This window comes from Canis lupus, chromosome 9 (genome assembly GCF_011100685.1).
Source record: "Canis lupus familiaris isolate Mischka breed German Shepherd chromosome 9, alternate assembly UU_Cfam_GSD_1.0, whole genome shotgun sequence".
In the NCBI taxonomy this organism is placed as follows: Eukaryota; Metazoa; Chordata; class Mammalia; order Carnivora; family Canidae; genus Canis; species Canis lupus.
In genome coordinates, this window is record NC_049230.1 from 1,019,102 (window position 1) to 1,033,109 (window position 14,008).

At 55.2% G+C, this 14,008-nt stretch overlaps 1 protein-coding gene and 1 long non-coding RNA gene across 10 annotated transcripts in view; one reads left to right on the forward strand and one right to left on the reverse strand.

Annotated features, from left to right (window-relative positions):
• Positions 1 to 14,008, forward strand: part of CCDC57 (coiled-coil domain containing 57) — a 101,841-nt gene that overhangs the window by 67,171 nt on the left and 20,662 nt on the right. For 7 of the 9 annotated variants that reach the window (XR_005364101.1, XR_005364100.1, XM_038546254.1 and 4 more), the window contains 2 exons: positions 4,516 to 4,644; positions 5,067 to 5,262. Coding sequence is in view for 7 of the 9 variants with exons in the window: in XM_038546254.1 (XP_038402182.1) it covers positions 4,516 to 4,644; positions 5,067 to 5,262 (325 nt within the window). In the remaining 2 variants the exon portion in view is untranslated. Of the gene's footprint in view, positions 1 to 4,515; positions 4,645 to 5,066; positions 5,263 to 11,921; positions 12,688 to 14,008 lie in introns of those variants that run through there. The other 2 variants (XM_038546258.1, XM_038546260.1) reach the window with 2 other exon arrangements.
• Positions 8,788 to 14,008, reverse strand: part of LOC119873203 — a 32,519-nt gene continuing 27,298 nt past the window's right edge. The window contains exons 2-3 of the long non-coding RNA XR_005364106.1: positions 10,910 to 12,203; positions 8,788 to 10,185 (exon numbers count right to left, since the gene is read on the reverse strand). This is a non-coding gene — a long non-coding RNA (uncharacterized LOC119873203). The remainder of the gene's footprint in view (positions 10,186 to 10,909; positions 12,204 to 14,008) is intronic.

A 14,008-nucleotide genomic window follows, 5' to 3' on the forward strand; every position in this document is an offset into this window, starting at 1 on the left:
TTAAGATTTTATTTATTCATGAGAGACACAGAGAGAGAGAGAGAGAGAGAGAGAGAGAAAAAGACAGAGAGAGAGAGGCAGAGACACAGGCAGAGGGAGAAGCAGGCTCCATGCAGGGAGCCCGATGCGGGACTCGATCCTGGGTCTCCAGGATCAGGCCCTGGGCTGAAGGCAGCACTAAGCCGCTGAGCCACCTGGACTGCCCGAATTGATGTTTTTATCATGTGCTAAACATCTAAATTCTTGTGTCTTTTCCAATCAATTTTTTTTTATTTTGAAACATTTTCAAATTTAAAGTTACAAATATAGCATTACACCTTTCACCTAGATTCACCAGTTGTTAACTGATCACTACATTTACTTTACCATTCTTTCTCTTCCTCCCTCGGCCTTCCCAACATTTTAGATGGATGGATGGGTGGATGGATAAATGGTTACATGAGTTCATGATGGATGGTTGGGTGGATGATGAATAGATGGATGGATAAATTGATGAGTGATAGGAAGAGAGACACACACAGTGAGACGGCTTTGCTCCTGGACCAGCTGAGAATAAGTTGCAGACAGTGAACCCCTTTATGTCTGAAAACAAGGACACCTCCCCACATAATGAAAATCAGGAAGCAACATTAATATGGTCCTAGAATTTAATACATATCCTATATCAGATTTTGTGAGTCACAAGTCTAGGACCCACGTTGCCTTTCACTTGTACACCTGTGCCTGTGTGTCTGGTTGTGTAGTCATGCATGTAGATGCACTTGGGGGTTTGCATGTGTAGGTGTGTTTGTGCACATGTGCAGTGTGCACACGTGTGTGCGTGTACGAGGAGGTAGATGCATGTGTGATGGGTCTTCTGACCCGGTTTGTCCTTCATGATGCTCACCTTTGGGAAGAGCCAGGCCAGTGTTTGACAGACCGTGGGGTGGCGTCTCGGCATTGCTAGACTTGGACCTGTATTTATTTTCTACACAGCTCCAGTGAAGAGTCCTCTCCCCAGCTGGTGCCGACCTTTTTTAAATATCATACCTTAAAATAAATAAATAAACAAACAAACAAACAAACAAACAAACATCATACCTTTGCGGGGCACCTGGGTGGCAGGCAGTTAGGCAGCTGACTCATCTGGGAGTCATGGGATCGAGCAGGGAGTCTGCTTGGGACTCCCTCTCGTTCTCTGTTCCTCCCACTGCTCACACTCTCTCTCTCTCAAATAAATAAAATCTTTTTTTAAAACCCATACCTTTGTAATATCTTTAATTTATTACAAATGCATACAACAAGGTTGCCCTTGTTTCTATTTTTAGAAAATCCTCACAAAGCTTTCTTAGCCGTTTGTCCCATTTGATCTTTACTGGGTAGATATTTTAATTTGTGTATTTTTATTATAAATATTTTGGACTTCTAAGAAGATACAAAGACTGATATGAAGTAAACCATCCAACTTAATAAACAAAATAGTATAAAGTCAAGACCCCATTACGTGTTCTACCCCGATACCTCCCTTCAGGCTCTCCTGACTCTGGTGTTTCTCTTAGCAGATATTTTAAAATCTGTATAAATCACATTGGTTGTGTATGTATCTTTCTGCACAGCGCTTTTATTCCACTTTATATTTCTGAGCTGTGTCGATGCGGATGCAGCTCTTCCATAGAGGGCTGGGGGTGGGTCACTGCGTAGGACCACACCTCTGAGGGCTTCATGTTCTCTACGGCAATGTAGCTCCGCAAGTGGCCTGGAGGCGCCACAGGTGACAGGTGAGCAGACAGGCCTGGATGTGCTCCAGGAAAACTTCATGGGTCCTGGAAGTTTCATTTCATAGAATTTCATGCCATGCAACTTTCTTCTTTTGATTTTCTTCAACTAGTTAAAAATGTAAAAACTATTTTTAACTCGTGGGCTGGACAAAAACAAGGTGGTTGGCAGGATTTGGCCTGGCAGGTGTGGCTTTCCAAGCCCAGGTCTGGACACCACTGGTGTACATTCTTTGCTGTGGAAATATATCAGCACGGATGGACCTGCTCGGACACACGACGGTCACCCGGAGCCCGTGGCGCACATCATGGCTCACCCTGCTCCTGTGCGCTCTACGGGTTTGCACACATGTGTGATGATGTGCGTCCACCCTCTTGGGCTGGATAGTTTCCCTGTCCTAAAACTCCTCACTGCCCTGTGTACCGCCCCCTCCCCAGCTCCATCCCTGATTGTCTCTCTGTCTCATGCCTGCCTCCCACCCCCCAAATGTCACGGAGGTGGAATCGTACACTCTGCAGCCTTTTCCAGATCGGCCTCTTGCTCTTGGTAACATGCAGCTGCGTTTCCCCCACAGCCTCCTATGGTTTGCAAGCTCTCTTCTTATTGCTGGACGGTGTTGTGTTCAATGACTGTACCGGTTTGTTAATCTCAAGAATCGCTGTTGCAGGCAATCAGGAGCATAGTTGGCTTTTACCAAGTTTTCTTTTCTTTTTTTTTTTTTAAAGATTTTATTTATTTATTTATGATAGAGAAAGAGAGAGAGAGGCAGAGACACAGGCAGAGGGAGAAGCAGGCTCCATGCGAGGAGCCCGACACGGAACTCGATCCTGGGACTCCAGGATCACACCCTGGGCCAAAGGCAAGCGCCAATCCGCTGAGCCACCCAGGGATCCCCTTACCGAGTTTTCTACGTAGCAACTCCACAGAACTGATTGGTGCTAATACGTGTGGCAGCGGTTTTCCTGTGTTCTCTGGGCTGACGGAGCGCGTCTGAGGCAAGTGCCAGGCTCCCCCTGCACAGTCCTGTCTGGCACTGCTGTCCTGGCCAGGACTCCCATGGAGCGCGGAGAGCAGGGTCACTGGCTCCCATGCCTTCGTCCTGATTTATAGAATGCTTTATTGAAATTTTTTTTTTGGTAAAGATTTTATTTTTTTAAGCAATGTCTACACCCAACGTGGGGCTCAAGCTCACAGCCCCGCGATCAAGAGTCACACGCTCCACTGACTGAGCCAGCCAGGTGCCCCAAATGCTTTATGCATTTTATGTCCAGGTAGATGGTTTGCTGTAAGTCAGACATGGTTGAATATCAGCAGTTCCATATGGTTTGGCCTCAAGCAGACGGTGCCTCATTTTAAAGTTCTTTCTTTAAAACTCTGCTGAGTTTTTACCCAGAACACATGTTGAATTCTGTCTGCTGGAGCTCAGGCCCGCGGGTGTGCCAGCTGCAGGCGTGTGGGGCCTGGCGCCTGAGCCCCGCACGGGCTGCGTGTGGCTGCCTTCAGAGTCCTGTTCTTCCCAAGCCTTTCCCCACGACTAGACGCTTCGCCTGTACCGAGCTGGTGCAAGGGAGCAGGCGCGTGTCAGCGCTGCGTCTGTGCACCTGTGTCTAGGGTTTCACTCAGTGACATTCCGTTTCCTAGAAGGATACGGGGGCTTTAAAAGGCTTATGGCTAATCTTTATCCGCCCATGTTCTGCAGATCGTCTCCCATGTGTGGCTTGCCTTTTCGATTTATTTAAAACAAAGAGAAAGCCGGCTGGGAGGTGGATGCCTGCGCCGCCCGGGGTGACGTGAGCCCCTAGAGTGGCGGCCGTGCCGAGGCTCCTCGCCGACCCGGGGCCTGGGTCCAGAGGGGCAGGCGGCCTTTGAGGAGAGGCACCCGATCTGGAGGCCGCTGAAGCCGGGACTCGCTGTGGGATGGATTTGGGATGTGAGAGGGAAGGAATCCCGGTTCGGGGCCTGGCCACTGAGTGGGAGGAGGCGAGCGGTGGCCAGAGCCTGGCAATGCCTGAGCTCTCCTGCCACGCACGGCCCGGTGGGAGGGGGGCTGCACTCGGGCTCCACAAGCCCTCCGCGAGGCCAGGGGCTGAGTCACGGGACAGCGAGGACAGCGCCACGGCCCCCACAATGGTCTGCCCGATGGGGAACACCGGCCTGAGGCGCTGGGCAGGGCCAGCCACAGGGAGGGGTGGAGACCCTGGCATTCTCCAGCAGAGGACCCCTGCCCCAGGGGACCCCTCCCCTGCATGACACTGTCCCCTGCGAGAGCCCCGCTCACCTGCACCCCCGCCTCTGGAGGACCCCTTCACCTCTGGTGGGAGATGCACTGACACGCCAGCTCTTGGTAACCGTGAAACCGCCTGCGTTGATCAAACTTTTAAACATGTTATTAGAAGGAAATCTCCCAAATCACCCATAAACCTGAGCGTTATTGGTTACCTGCCTGGCTCGGCTCCTTCCCTTCCCTGTGCCCCCCGTCCTGCAGGTGCCCCCACAGGTGGGTGTGGGGGGTTCAGGCCGCCGGCAAGTTGCCAGGCCCGGGGCCTCCTCCCCTGACGCTGACGAGGGGTCCGTGACGCTGAAGGCCGGGCGCTCAGGTGGACGCGGCCACACCCCTCCCTCTGGCTTGTCACCGACGTGCAGGAGTCCCCGATCCCAGAAACACGGGGACAACATTTCCCCGATGTTGAGGGAGACCTCGGCAACACGCCCCAGCAGCGACCCCGACGCTGAAATCCTCTTGCTTGCATTCCCACGCAGGACTCGGAGCACCTCAGGGAAGAACGTGTCCCTGCCCGCCCTGGAGACGTCCAGCCCGGCGTGGCCCAGACCGTCGGCAGCAGCCATCCTCCGCCAGGCTGCGCAGCGGGGGCGGCTGAGCCCGGGCAGGTACGGCAGGCCGGTCTCGGCGCAGGGACCCACCCCGGGGAGCGGCGCACCCGGTGTCCTGGCAGGTGGCCATCACCGTGAGTGATGGACCAGACGCCGCTCAGGGTGGCAGGACCTGCTGGTCCCTTTGGCGAGTGGGTTCCCTGGGGTGCTGGGCACGGGGCCGGCTCCTGACCACAGAGGTGCACCCGCAGAGGGCTCGGCGGGGCCTTGGCTCAGCCGGACAGGCATCGGTCCTTCCAGGTCCCACCTCCCATGGAGACCACACTGCCCTTGCCCGACAAGGCAGCTATGTCCGTCCGGCGTCCGTAGGAGCGCCGGCCAGCCTGTCCCCAGAGCCCCACCCCACAGCCTGCCTTTGGCCAGGCCCGCTCTCTGGTCGCCTACTGGGGGCTACATGTCCTACATCTTTACATTCATAGCGACAACACAGGTCAACTCGACAGAAAGAAAACCGGTCCCCAAGGCCACGCCCGGCTCCCGGACCCCACAAGGAGAGTGGCCACCACACCCGAAGCTCCTCAACACCAGCTAGCAGTCCCCTCCAGGACACGTGGAAGCTGCTGGACCTGGGATCCAGCCCCTCCGGCCTCACCTCCCAGGACGACTCTGAGCCAGGTAGACTGAGGCCCAGGCTCCCGGGCTCCTGGGCCCCAACAGGGCAGAGACGGTGCTGGCGACTGCCTTACTTCAGGGAGGCCCGGCCCCGGGAGGACCCCACATGCGTCCGGAAGATTATCTCCAAAGTGCAGAAAGCACTTCCTGGTTTATGGGACGACTGTGTGGGACAAAGGTCATTGGGTACATGCGGGTGGGCATTGAAGGTCAGGTCGGGGGTCCTGCTGGCTCAGGGCAGTCCTTCAAGCTGGAGGGGAGTTTGGGTTCCTGTCAGCGACCCTGCTCTGCCAGAGGCAACAGGGAAGCCGGCAGGAGGAACTTAGTGACAAACTAGAGCCAGGGGTCAGAATGGAGGGGAGACAGTGTGTCTCTGGCCTCTGCTGGCAGGGCTGGGGGACAGCAAGGTGGCCACGGTGGCCACGGCCAGGCTGAAGTGCAGGCGCACATGCTAAGCCCTTCCCGCCTGGGTGGGCTCCCGCGCTGAAGCCCGGTGCCGTGCGCGTCCCCACCCGCGGCGTGGTGCAGGCCCCCTCCGCAGGGAGCCAGAGCCTCCAGGCCAGGAGACGCAGGCGTCCTCTGTTCTGCTCGGCCTCCTGAGCATGACCCCGTCCTGGTCCTGGTCCTGCCTGGTCGTCCTGGGTGTCCAGCAGCGTCCATCCGGAGGGCCCACCTCTGGGGAGCCGCATGACCCCACGTGGCCCAAAGGCCGAGGCCAAGCCAGGGCAGCTACACGCACCCCTTGGGGGATCCGAGCGCAGGGAGAGCCCTCGCCCCAGCTCTCTGCCCGCGCGGTCGCGCTCCGTCATGCGCACGTGAACCGACGTGACTGTGTCCTGCAGCGGACATTATAGATTATTTCCAACCTTTGTCCCACACGTCATGTTACAGTGAATGGCCTTGTACACACTCTCTCCAGGGTGTCTGTAAATTCGAGGGGCGGAGCGTTGCTTTGTCAGAAAGCAGATGCATTTCTCACTGGGGAGGTGTCCAGCTGCTCTGTGTGGACACCAGCAGTTCCTGGGCACACAAGGGTGCAGGGTGCATGGGGGGGAATGTGGGGGGTGCGCAGGAGGGGGTAGGGGGTGTGCGCAGGGGAGGTGGGGGTGTGGGATGGTACGCGGGGGGGGTAGTGCAGGGGTGTGCATGGGGGGAGTGGGGGTGTGTGTGCAGGGATGTGCATGGGGGGAGTGGGGGGTGCATGCGGGGGTATGCGCAGGAGGGGGGTGGGGGTATGCACAGGGGTGCACACAGGGGAGGTGGGGTTGGAGAGGTGCGTGGGTTGGAGGTGCGGGTGCGCAGGACCCGTCACACTGGCAGTGGTGGCCTCGGTCTTCTTGTCTCCAGTTCTCACCCCTTTGCACGTGGTGTTTGCTCCCTTTGTCTCACTGATCTGTGGGAGCTCATCTTTATGGTGGAAATCTGGCTTTTTCTGAGACAGAATTACAGATCTCAGCCCCCCTCAGTGTCTCATCTGGTTTTGACTTTGCTTACACTGGTCTTTGTCACACACGTATTTTTCATCTTTATGCTCCTGAGTCACTGGGCATGTTGTTAATCCTCCCTGGATTTTGTGCCATATTTAGGCCTGTTCCACCCCAAGGTGAGACAGGTTTCTTTCACGGTTTCTTCTAACGTCATGGCTTCATGTTTTTGTGTTTAAAGCCACGATCACTGGGAATTCATCACGGTATATGTTATAAAATAGGGGCCAAACCTTTTTTTTCCGGTGGCCCGGGTGGCCACACAGCCGTCCCAGCCGCCGCGACTGAGTGACCGCGGCCCCACTTTGCTTTGCCCGCAGAGCTGATCCCCGGGCTCCTCCGGGGGCGGTGCCTGGGGCAGTGGGCCTGGCGCCACCCGGGCCGGGCCGCGCCTGCTGGTTGTCCCCGGCTTCCCGCTGTCCCCGGCTTCCCGGTGGCCACCGCAGCTCCGCAGCCCTCCCCCCGCGGTGCCTCTGCTTTCCCGGCCTCAGCCCTTCGGGCTCCTGCTTCCCTGACCCCTTTCCCGCCTTCCCGCGCCCTCCTGTTGGGGGGGCGGCCTCCATGGGAAGGCCGGCACCGTCCCCTGCGCCCCACTCGCGCCCCCAGAGCCTGCCGGGCCCCTGCCCGCCCCGTCTTAGTTTGTATTTTCTGCTCCGCATGCTTTGAACGGCTTTCCTTTCCCCCTGCCCTTCGCTGGGAAGGTCGCATTTGCCATCTCCTGCCGCTTCCTCGGCTGCCTTTCTTACGCTTCTCGTGGTTAGTCCCAACCTTGTAACGTAGTCTTCAAGTGTGAGGCCGGCGGGGTTGGACCCGACGGCCAGAAAAGAATTCTCGAGATGTCTTCGGGGCAAAATGGTGGGTTTATTAAAGCAGGACGACAGGTGAGCTGCGGCCCTGGAGTGTGAGGAGCAACTGATTACACACGTAGGGGTCGGGGAGACTGGCCATACAGAACATTCCAAAGGGACCTTTGTGCTCTGAAGACTTGCGGGACCCTGGAGGCCCGGCTGCGGCCGAACCAAGGCTGTGCATCCCTCCAGTGAGGCGGTGACGGGAGGACAGTTGGAGCCTCCTGGAGGAACGTTCCATTCTGCCTCCCCCAGTGTTTCTCAATAGGCTGCAGGCTATACGGACATTTAAATTTTTTTTAAGATTTTATTTATTCATTCGTGAGAGACACTCACAGAGAGAGGCAGAGACAGAGGCAGAGGGAGAAGCAGGCTCCACGCAGGGAGCCCAACGTGGGACTCGATCCTGGGACCCCAGGATCAGGCCCTGGGCTGAAGGTGGCGCTAAACCACTGAGCCACCTGGGCTGCCCACGAACATTTAATTTTACCTACATCTCCCTCTGCCTTTGTTTCCCGCGTCAGTCCCTCCCTGAACGATTTGGACCCCTCGATCTCTAAGGTTGCTGAGGGTGGAAGGCCTCGAGGTCTGTAACCTCCTCCTGCTGAGTAGGGGCCTGGAGGTGTCCCTGCCCGCGGGTTGGCACCCGTCAGTCGGGGAATTTATGTATCGAGTCACTGAAGGCAGAGGCAGCTACCCCAAGGTCGGCGACGTGTGGAGCCTCCCTGAGTAGGAAGGGTCGTCTCTCAACTAGAGGTGCGGAAGCACCTGAAGGAGTCTGGGCACCAGGCAGGGAGACACCATAAAGACAACAAAATGAGGTTGATACTATGATGAGCAAGAGAAGCCTGAATAAAAAGACCCTTGCTAGTTAACCAAACTCGCCCTCCAACTCTTTACTGTTGTTTGAAGAGAAGTTTGAGGTCTTCCACTGGTTCACAGGGATAAGAAGGCACGTGAGTTTGCTCGTTGGTTTCCCCTGACGGAGATACAGGTTTTATTGTAGGCCGATGAGCCCCCGAGGAGTGGGGCCACGTGACATGACCCCGAAGAGGCCCTTCCATTTTGGAGTTAAACCCCCTGCTATAGGAGCCCCCCTTCCTTTATGTTTTTTTTTTTAGATTTTATTTATTTGAGAAAGAGAGTGATGAGAAAGAGAGCATGAGTGGGGGGTGGGGGTGGGGGTGCAGGGGGCAGAGGGAGAAGCAGACTCCCCCCTGAGCAAGGAGCCCGATGTGGGACTCGGTCCCAGGACGACCCCGGGATCATGACCTGAGGTGAAGGCAGACACTTCATCCACAGAGCCACCAGGCACCCAACTCCCAATCCTTTAAATCATGTCTGTGGGGATCCCTGGGTGGCGCAGCGGTTTGGCGCCTGCCTTTGGCCCAGGGCGCGATCCTGGAGACCCGGGATCGAATCCCACATCGGGCTCCCGGTGCATGGAGCCTGCTTCTCCCTCTGCCTGTGTCTCTGCGCCTCTCTCTCTCTCTGTGACTATCATAAATAAATAAAAATTAAAAAAATAAATAAATAAAAATAAATCATGTCTGTGGGGTTTATATGGGGTGGGTTGCTAGTGTCTGTCAAGTCAGGTTTCCGGAGGATATGGTTTGCATATTCATTTAGAGATTTATGAATTAACCTGGCCTTGAGTAAATAATTTAATAGAGCATTATAGTCTCCGTCGATTGATAGGTCTATAGGAGAAAAGGTTTGCCACATAGTAACTCCAAAGGGACAATAACTAATAACTCTGTTGAATGCGTTGGGGCAACTCTCACCCAAAGAACCCCTTATCGGTAAAAGAATAATCCAGTTTTCTTGAGTCTCAATGCTTAGAATCTATCTACAAAGACGTGTTACTGAAACGTTTTCTCTCTACCGTAGCCCTCACCTGTATACAGAGGTAGCCAAATCGGGACCTAGTCATTTGTAAAACGAGTCCAGTTTTAACAAAACGTGACCTAATGATTTATATAAGCTCAGGAGGAACAGAGATTGATCATTTAGATCTTTCAGAATCCACTTTGCTGGAAATTTTTATAAGGAATCTCTAGGTTGAACTTCTGGTAGCCTCTCCAGGCCAGAAGCCAAGTCCAGTACTTGTCAGACATGCCTGTAATGCCTGTAGATTTGGGCGTATTCCTCTTCTCAAGGTCCCCAGGGTATCCTGAGGCTCCTGCACCTGCCAGGAACTGACATTCTTTACTCCCTGGTGAGGCCGTTGGGAGCTCCGGCCCAGGTATCCGGCCAACATCTCCAAGGGGCTTTACGGCTCCAGGTTTCAGAAAATCAGCCTTCATTCCTTCAAGCTGCTTAGTCATATCTGAGTCTACGCCTGTCTCTCAAAGATGACGCTCCGCCAAACCTTGGTAAAATAACCGATGTTTCCAGTGGTGTCCTGTTACAAGAACAGGTTCTTATTGAATGTATGCAAATGACCATGGTCGCCACGGAAGAAAGGACACTGACCAGGACCTTTAGGATTTCAGAGGGTTCAGGTAGAAAAGTTAAAGGCTTCAGTTTGCTGGCAGAGGAATACTTTATTATTCCCATATGTCGCTGATGTCCTAAGACAAAGTTTCCTCAGGCTGGAAGAGCAAAGAGCAAATATTAAAGAACTGGCAATGTTTCAAACAAGAGTCATAAACTGTAATCATTCTCAGTTTAGTTAGTTCTGGAAATTCTTACTAATTTCAGTTTTATGATCCTAAAGATACTGAATACCTGTATTTTTCCTAACAGTCCTTTGTATGAATCCTCTTGAAGATCAAACCCATTTTTCAAGAGAATAAGAACAGTAACTGTAAATGAAAAACTCAAAAATGGCCGTGGCTAAAGATCTGTTGAGAGGTCACAACGTAGCTGACAGGGAAATCTGGTTATTTCTGCCACACAGCACTTCAGTAATCAGAATGTCAAGTGATGGCCTTATACCAAGTGATGGCCGAAGACTTTAGGAATTGCATATCCTCTCTGCAATATTACAGCATTTACCCAAGCAATATAACCTAAGGCTTATTATTTAACAGTTCTTCCAGAGGAACTTAACATGCCAAATAAAAAGACTTAATGAGTCAAAAGAATCTTGGAAAATTTGTTAAAACCTTAGGAAGTTTTAAACAGCAAGAGAAAGAGAAAACACACAGAGGCAGAGGGAGAAGCAGACGCCCGCTGAGCAGGGAGCCCGACGCGGTGAGGAGTCCCTGGACCTGGAGCAGGACCTGAGCTCGAGGCAGACGCCCAATCACTGAGGCCCCTAGGCGCCTCTGGATCTGTTTAAAAGTCAGTTTGTTCCCCATTGTCAGCTTTTACCTGGGGCACTGGTGGAGAAACATGGAGTGGGTGGTGTTAAGTCCAGGATGTGTTCTTGGCTCCTCGAGAGGAGGGTGGGAGGAGAATCAAGGGTGGTCTAGAAGCCAGTGTGCAGGCCGCACCTAGGATGGCGCAGAGCAGGAGGAGGGGGCCGGAAGGCAGGAGAGAGGGCCCCCGGTTCTAGAGCTCAGCAGACCCGATGGAGGAGCACACACCATGTTTTCCCGCCAACAAGGGGGAGTAGACAGTCCGTGGCCAGAGAAGAGAAGAATTTCCCCCAAAGGGACTTTCGGCAGCTGCTTGGGAAGATTAGTTAAAGTCCCTGCCCTGAGGTAGCCTCACCCAAGGCCATGGTTCCAGTTACAGCCGTTAACCTGGGACAGGAGTGAGGGAGCTGCCCCCGGCACAGCCAGAGGGACCCTGTGGAGCCCCCTTGGGTAGGAAGGCCTGCGTTCCCCAGGTAACCAGGGTTTTTCGGAGGAGGCCTATTTAGATAATCATCAGCACGAGGGAGTTTACTGGTCTAGTTACGACCAAACATGTTCTATTAGAGGCCCTTAGGTCCGGGTCCCAATTCAGAGCCCTGAAGGCCTGGGATGGACCTCGGTAGGGCCATCTGTTTGCCCTGTTTCCTGCAGGAGAGATCTAGCTGATAGATCCTACTGAGCCCGGGCAGGACCTTTCTTACGTTCTGTAATCTGAATGGTTTCCCTTGGGTTGAAAAAGCACCACAAGGGAGTGTTTGGGGACTGAAGAGACAAGGGCCGTTACCAAAAAAAATCTCCCCAACTCCCGGTGGCGTCCCTTGGATGCAACCGCCATGATCACGGCCCGTAACGGCCCCTGTAGGAGGGCAGCCTGCCTGCCCCGCGCTGCCCACCACATTCTAGGTGACGCTGCGGTGTATGGACCCCAGTGTGCCTGCCTTCAGGGCCCCTTGGGACCCTCCATTTTTAACCCCTGGAGAACACCAGACAAGTCTTACAGCAAAGTGCCCAACTTTGTACCGTAGGCAGCAGAGGACATTGACAGAAGCCAGTGAAGACCAATCCGCCGTGGTGTGAGCAACAGTCCAACTCGTGCGTCCTTACCGCCAACTTCCCTCAGACACGGTCCCCAGTTGGATCTGATTCCATCAGGTACTGGTTTTGGCCGGCTCCCAGTGGAGGTCCCTCAGCCGGACCAGCGTGGGGGGGTCACGGTGGACCAATGAGGAGGGAACCTCACGCAGAAGCCTGAGATCGGCAGCCGTCCTGGTGACTCGGGTGGCTGTCCCGTGCCCAAGACAGACAACCTTGAGGAAGGACAGGATACAGAGAGCGCATCGGGTTCCTGGGTCTTACTACCATCCCGCCCAGGGGACTGCGTAGCCACGGGCAGAGGATCACGGCCTGAGCTGTCGGCAGGGACGTGTCCCAGGAAGACTGCGCCCCTTGAAGGGTCCCGGGAAGGAGCGTGAAGGAGGAGGAAGTCCTCACCCAGTGTGCACCGTGACCCACAGTCCAGGCGAGAAGACTCAGGGCCCCACGCTGAGAAGAGCCTGCCGGCCCCTCGGCCTGTGTCTCTGTCTCTGTGTCTCTCATGAATAAACGAACAAAATCTTTGAAAAAAAAAAATGCCACCGTCATGCTTGAAGGCACATCCTTGAAGCACATGTCAAGAAGGTAAAGAATTCCTTTTTTTAAAAATTGTAGGGATCCCTGGGTGGCGCAGCGGTTTGGCGCCTGCCTTTGGCCCAGGGCACGATCCTGGAGACCCGGGATCGAATCCCACGTCGGGCTCCCAGTGCATGGAGCCTGCTTCTCCCTCTGCCTGTGTCTCTGCCTCTCTCCCTTTCTCTCTCTGTGACTATCATAAATAAAAAAAAAAAAAAAAAAAATTGTATTTATTTATTCATGAGAGACACAGAGAGAGGCAGAGATGCAGGCAGAGGGAGAAGCAGGCTCTTTGTGGGGAGCCCCATGCGGTCCCAGGACCCCGGGGTCATGCCCTGAGCCGGAGGCAGACGCTCCACCACTGAGCCACTTGGGCGCCCTACAAAAATCCTACAAAGGAAGAGCCCTGGCTGCTGACTGATCACCACCGTCAGCTCTGGCCCCAAGGCCTCTGTCAAACTGCGTGAACTTGACACTGGGTGTCACAGCCTCACGGTGTTTAGAAAGCAAGTGACAAAAGTCAGGACCCACCTAGGGTGGGGATGTGACAGGTGATGCTGCCCAGACAGCAGGGACGGGGAGGGGCCCCACCCCCGTCCGTGGGTGGGAAGGTGAGCGGCCCCGGGCTCCGCCTGCCTCTGCCCCCCGAGGACAGGGCCCTCGCCCTCATGCAGCCTGCAGGACCTTTAGCGCCAGGAGCAAGGTCTACGTGGTCGGAGGACCTTAGTTCTCCATGACTCTGACCTGCTCGGGCCCCAAGGACAGGCGGTGGCCAAGACGGGCCATAAAGATGCCCAGAAACCCGATTCCCACTGAGCGTGGCGTCCTGCACAGCGGGTGCAGGGCGCGGGGCGGAGGACGCAGGAGAGCGGGACGGGGTAGCTGAGCTCCCTGGGTTCGGGGAAATGAGAGAGGACGTTCGGGACGCCAAGAGCCACGAGGAAAGACCAGACAGACTTAAGAGCAAACGAGTCTACGGAACGAAAGATGTAATCATTCAAAGTCAAAGCTTGGGCTTGACAGAGGATTCTGTGCTGCCTCAGCGACGCGGCCCTGACAGGAGGGTCACCAGAGGCAGAGACGTGGCCGGGGACGCAGGAAGCAGGGGGGCAGGGGCCGTGGAAGGCGGGGGCAGGGCCAGAGCCGAGGCAGGGCCAGAGCCACGGCAGGACAGGATCCCGCAAAGGCGCCCCTCGGCCCGGGAAGCCTCGCACACCCCCATGTGCAGACGTCGGCGACGCGCTGGCGTGTGTACAGCACTCAGGTCACCCTTGGCCAGACGCTGCCACCTGCCAAGAGCTGAGGCCCGGCCCGACGGCGGCCTCCTGTCAGCCACAGCAGGGGCGGAGGCCCAGGGCCCCACAGAGACTGCGGGCACCGAGAACTGAGCAACTTTGCCACCGCCTGTCCCTCCTTTTAAGACATAAATCCAGAGTCAGAGTTG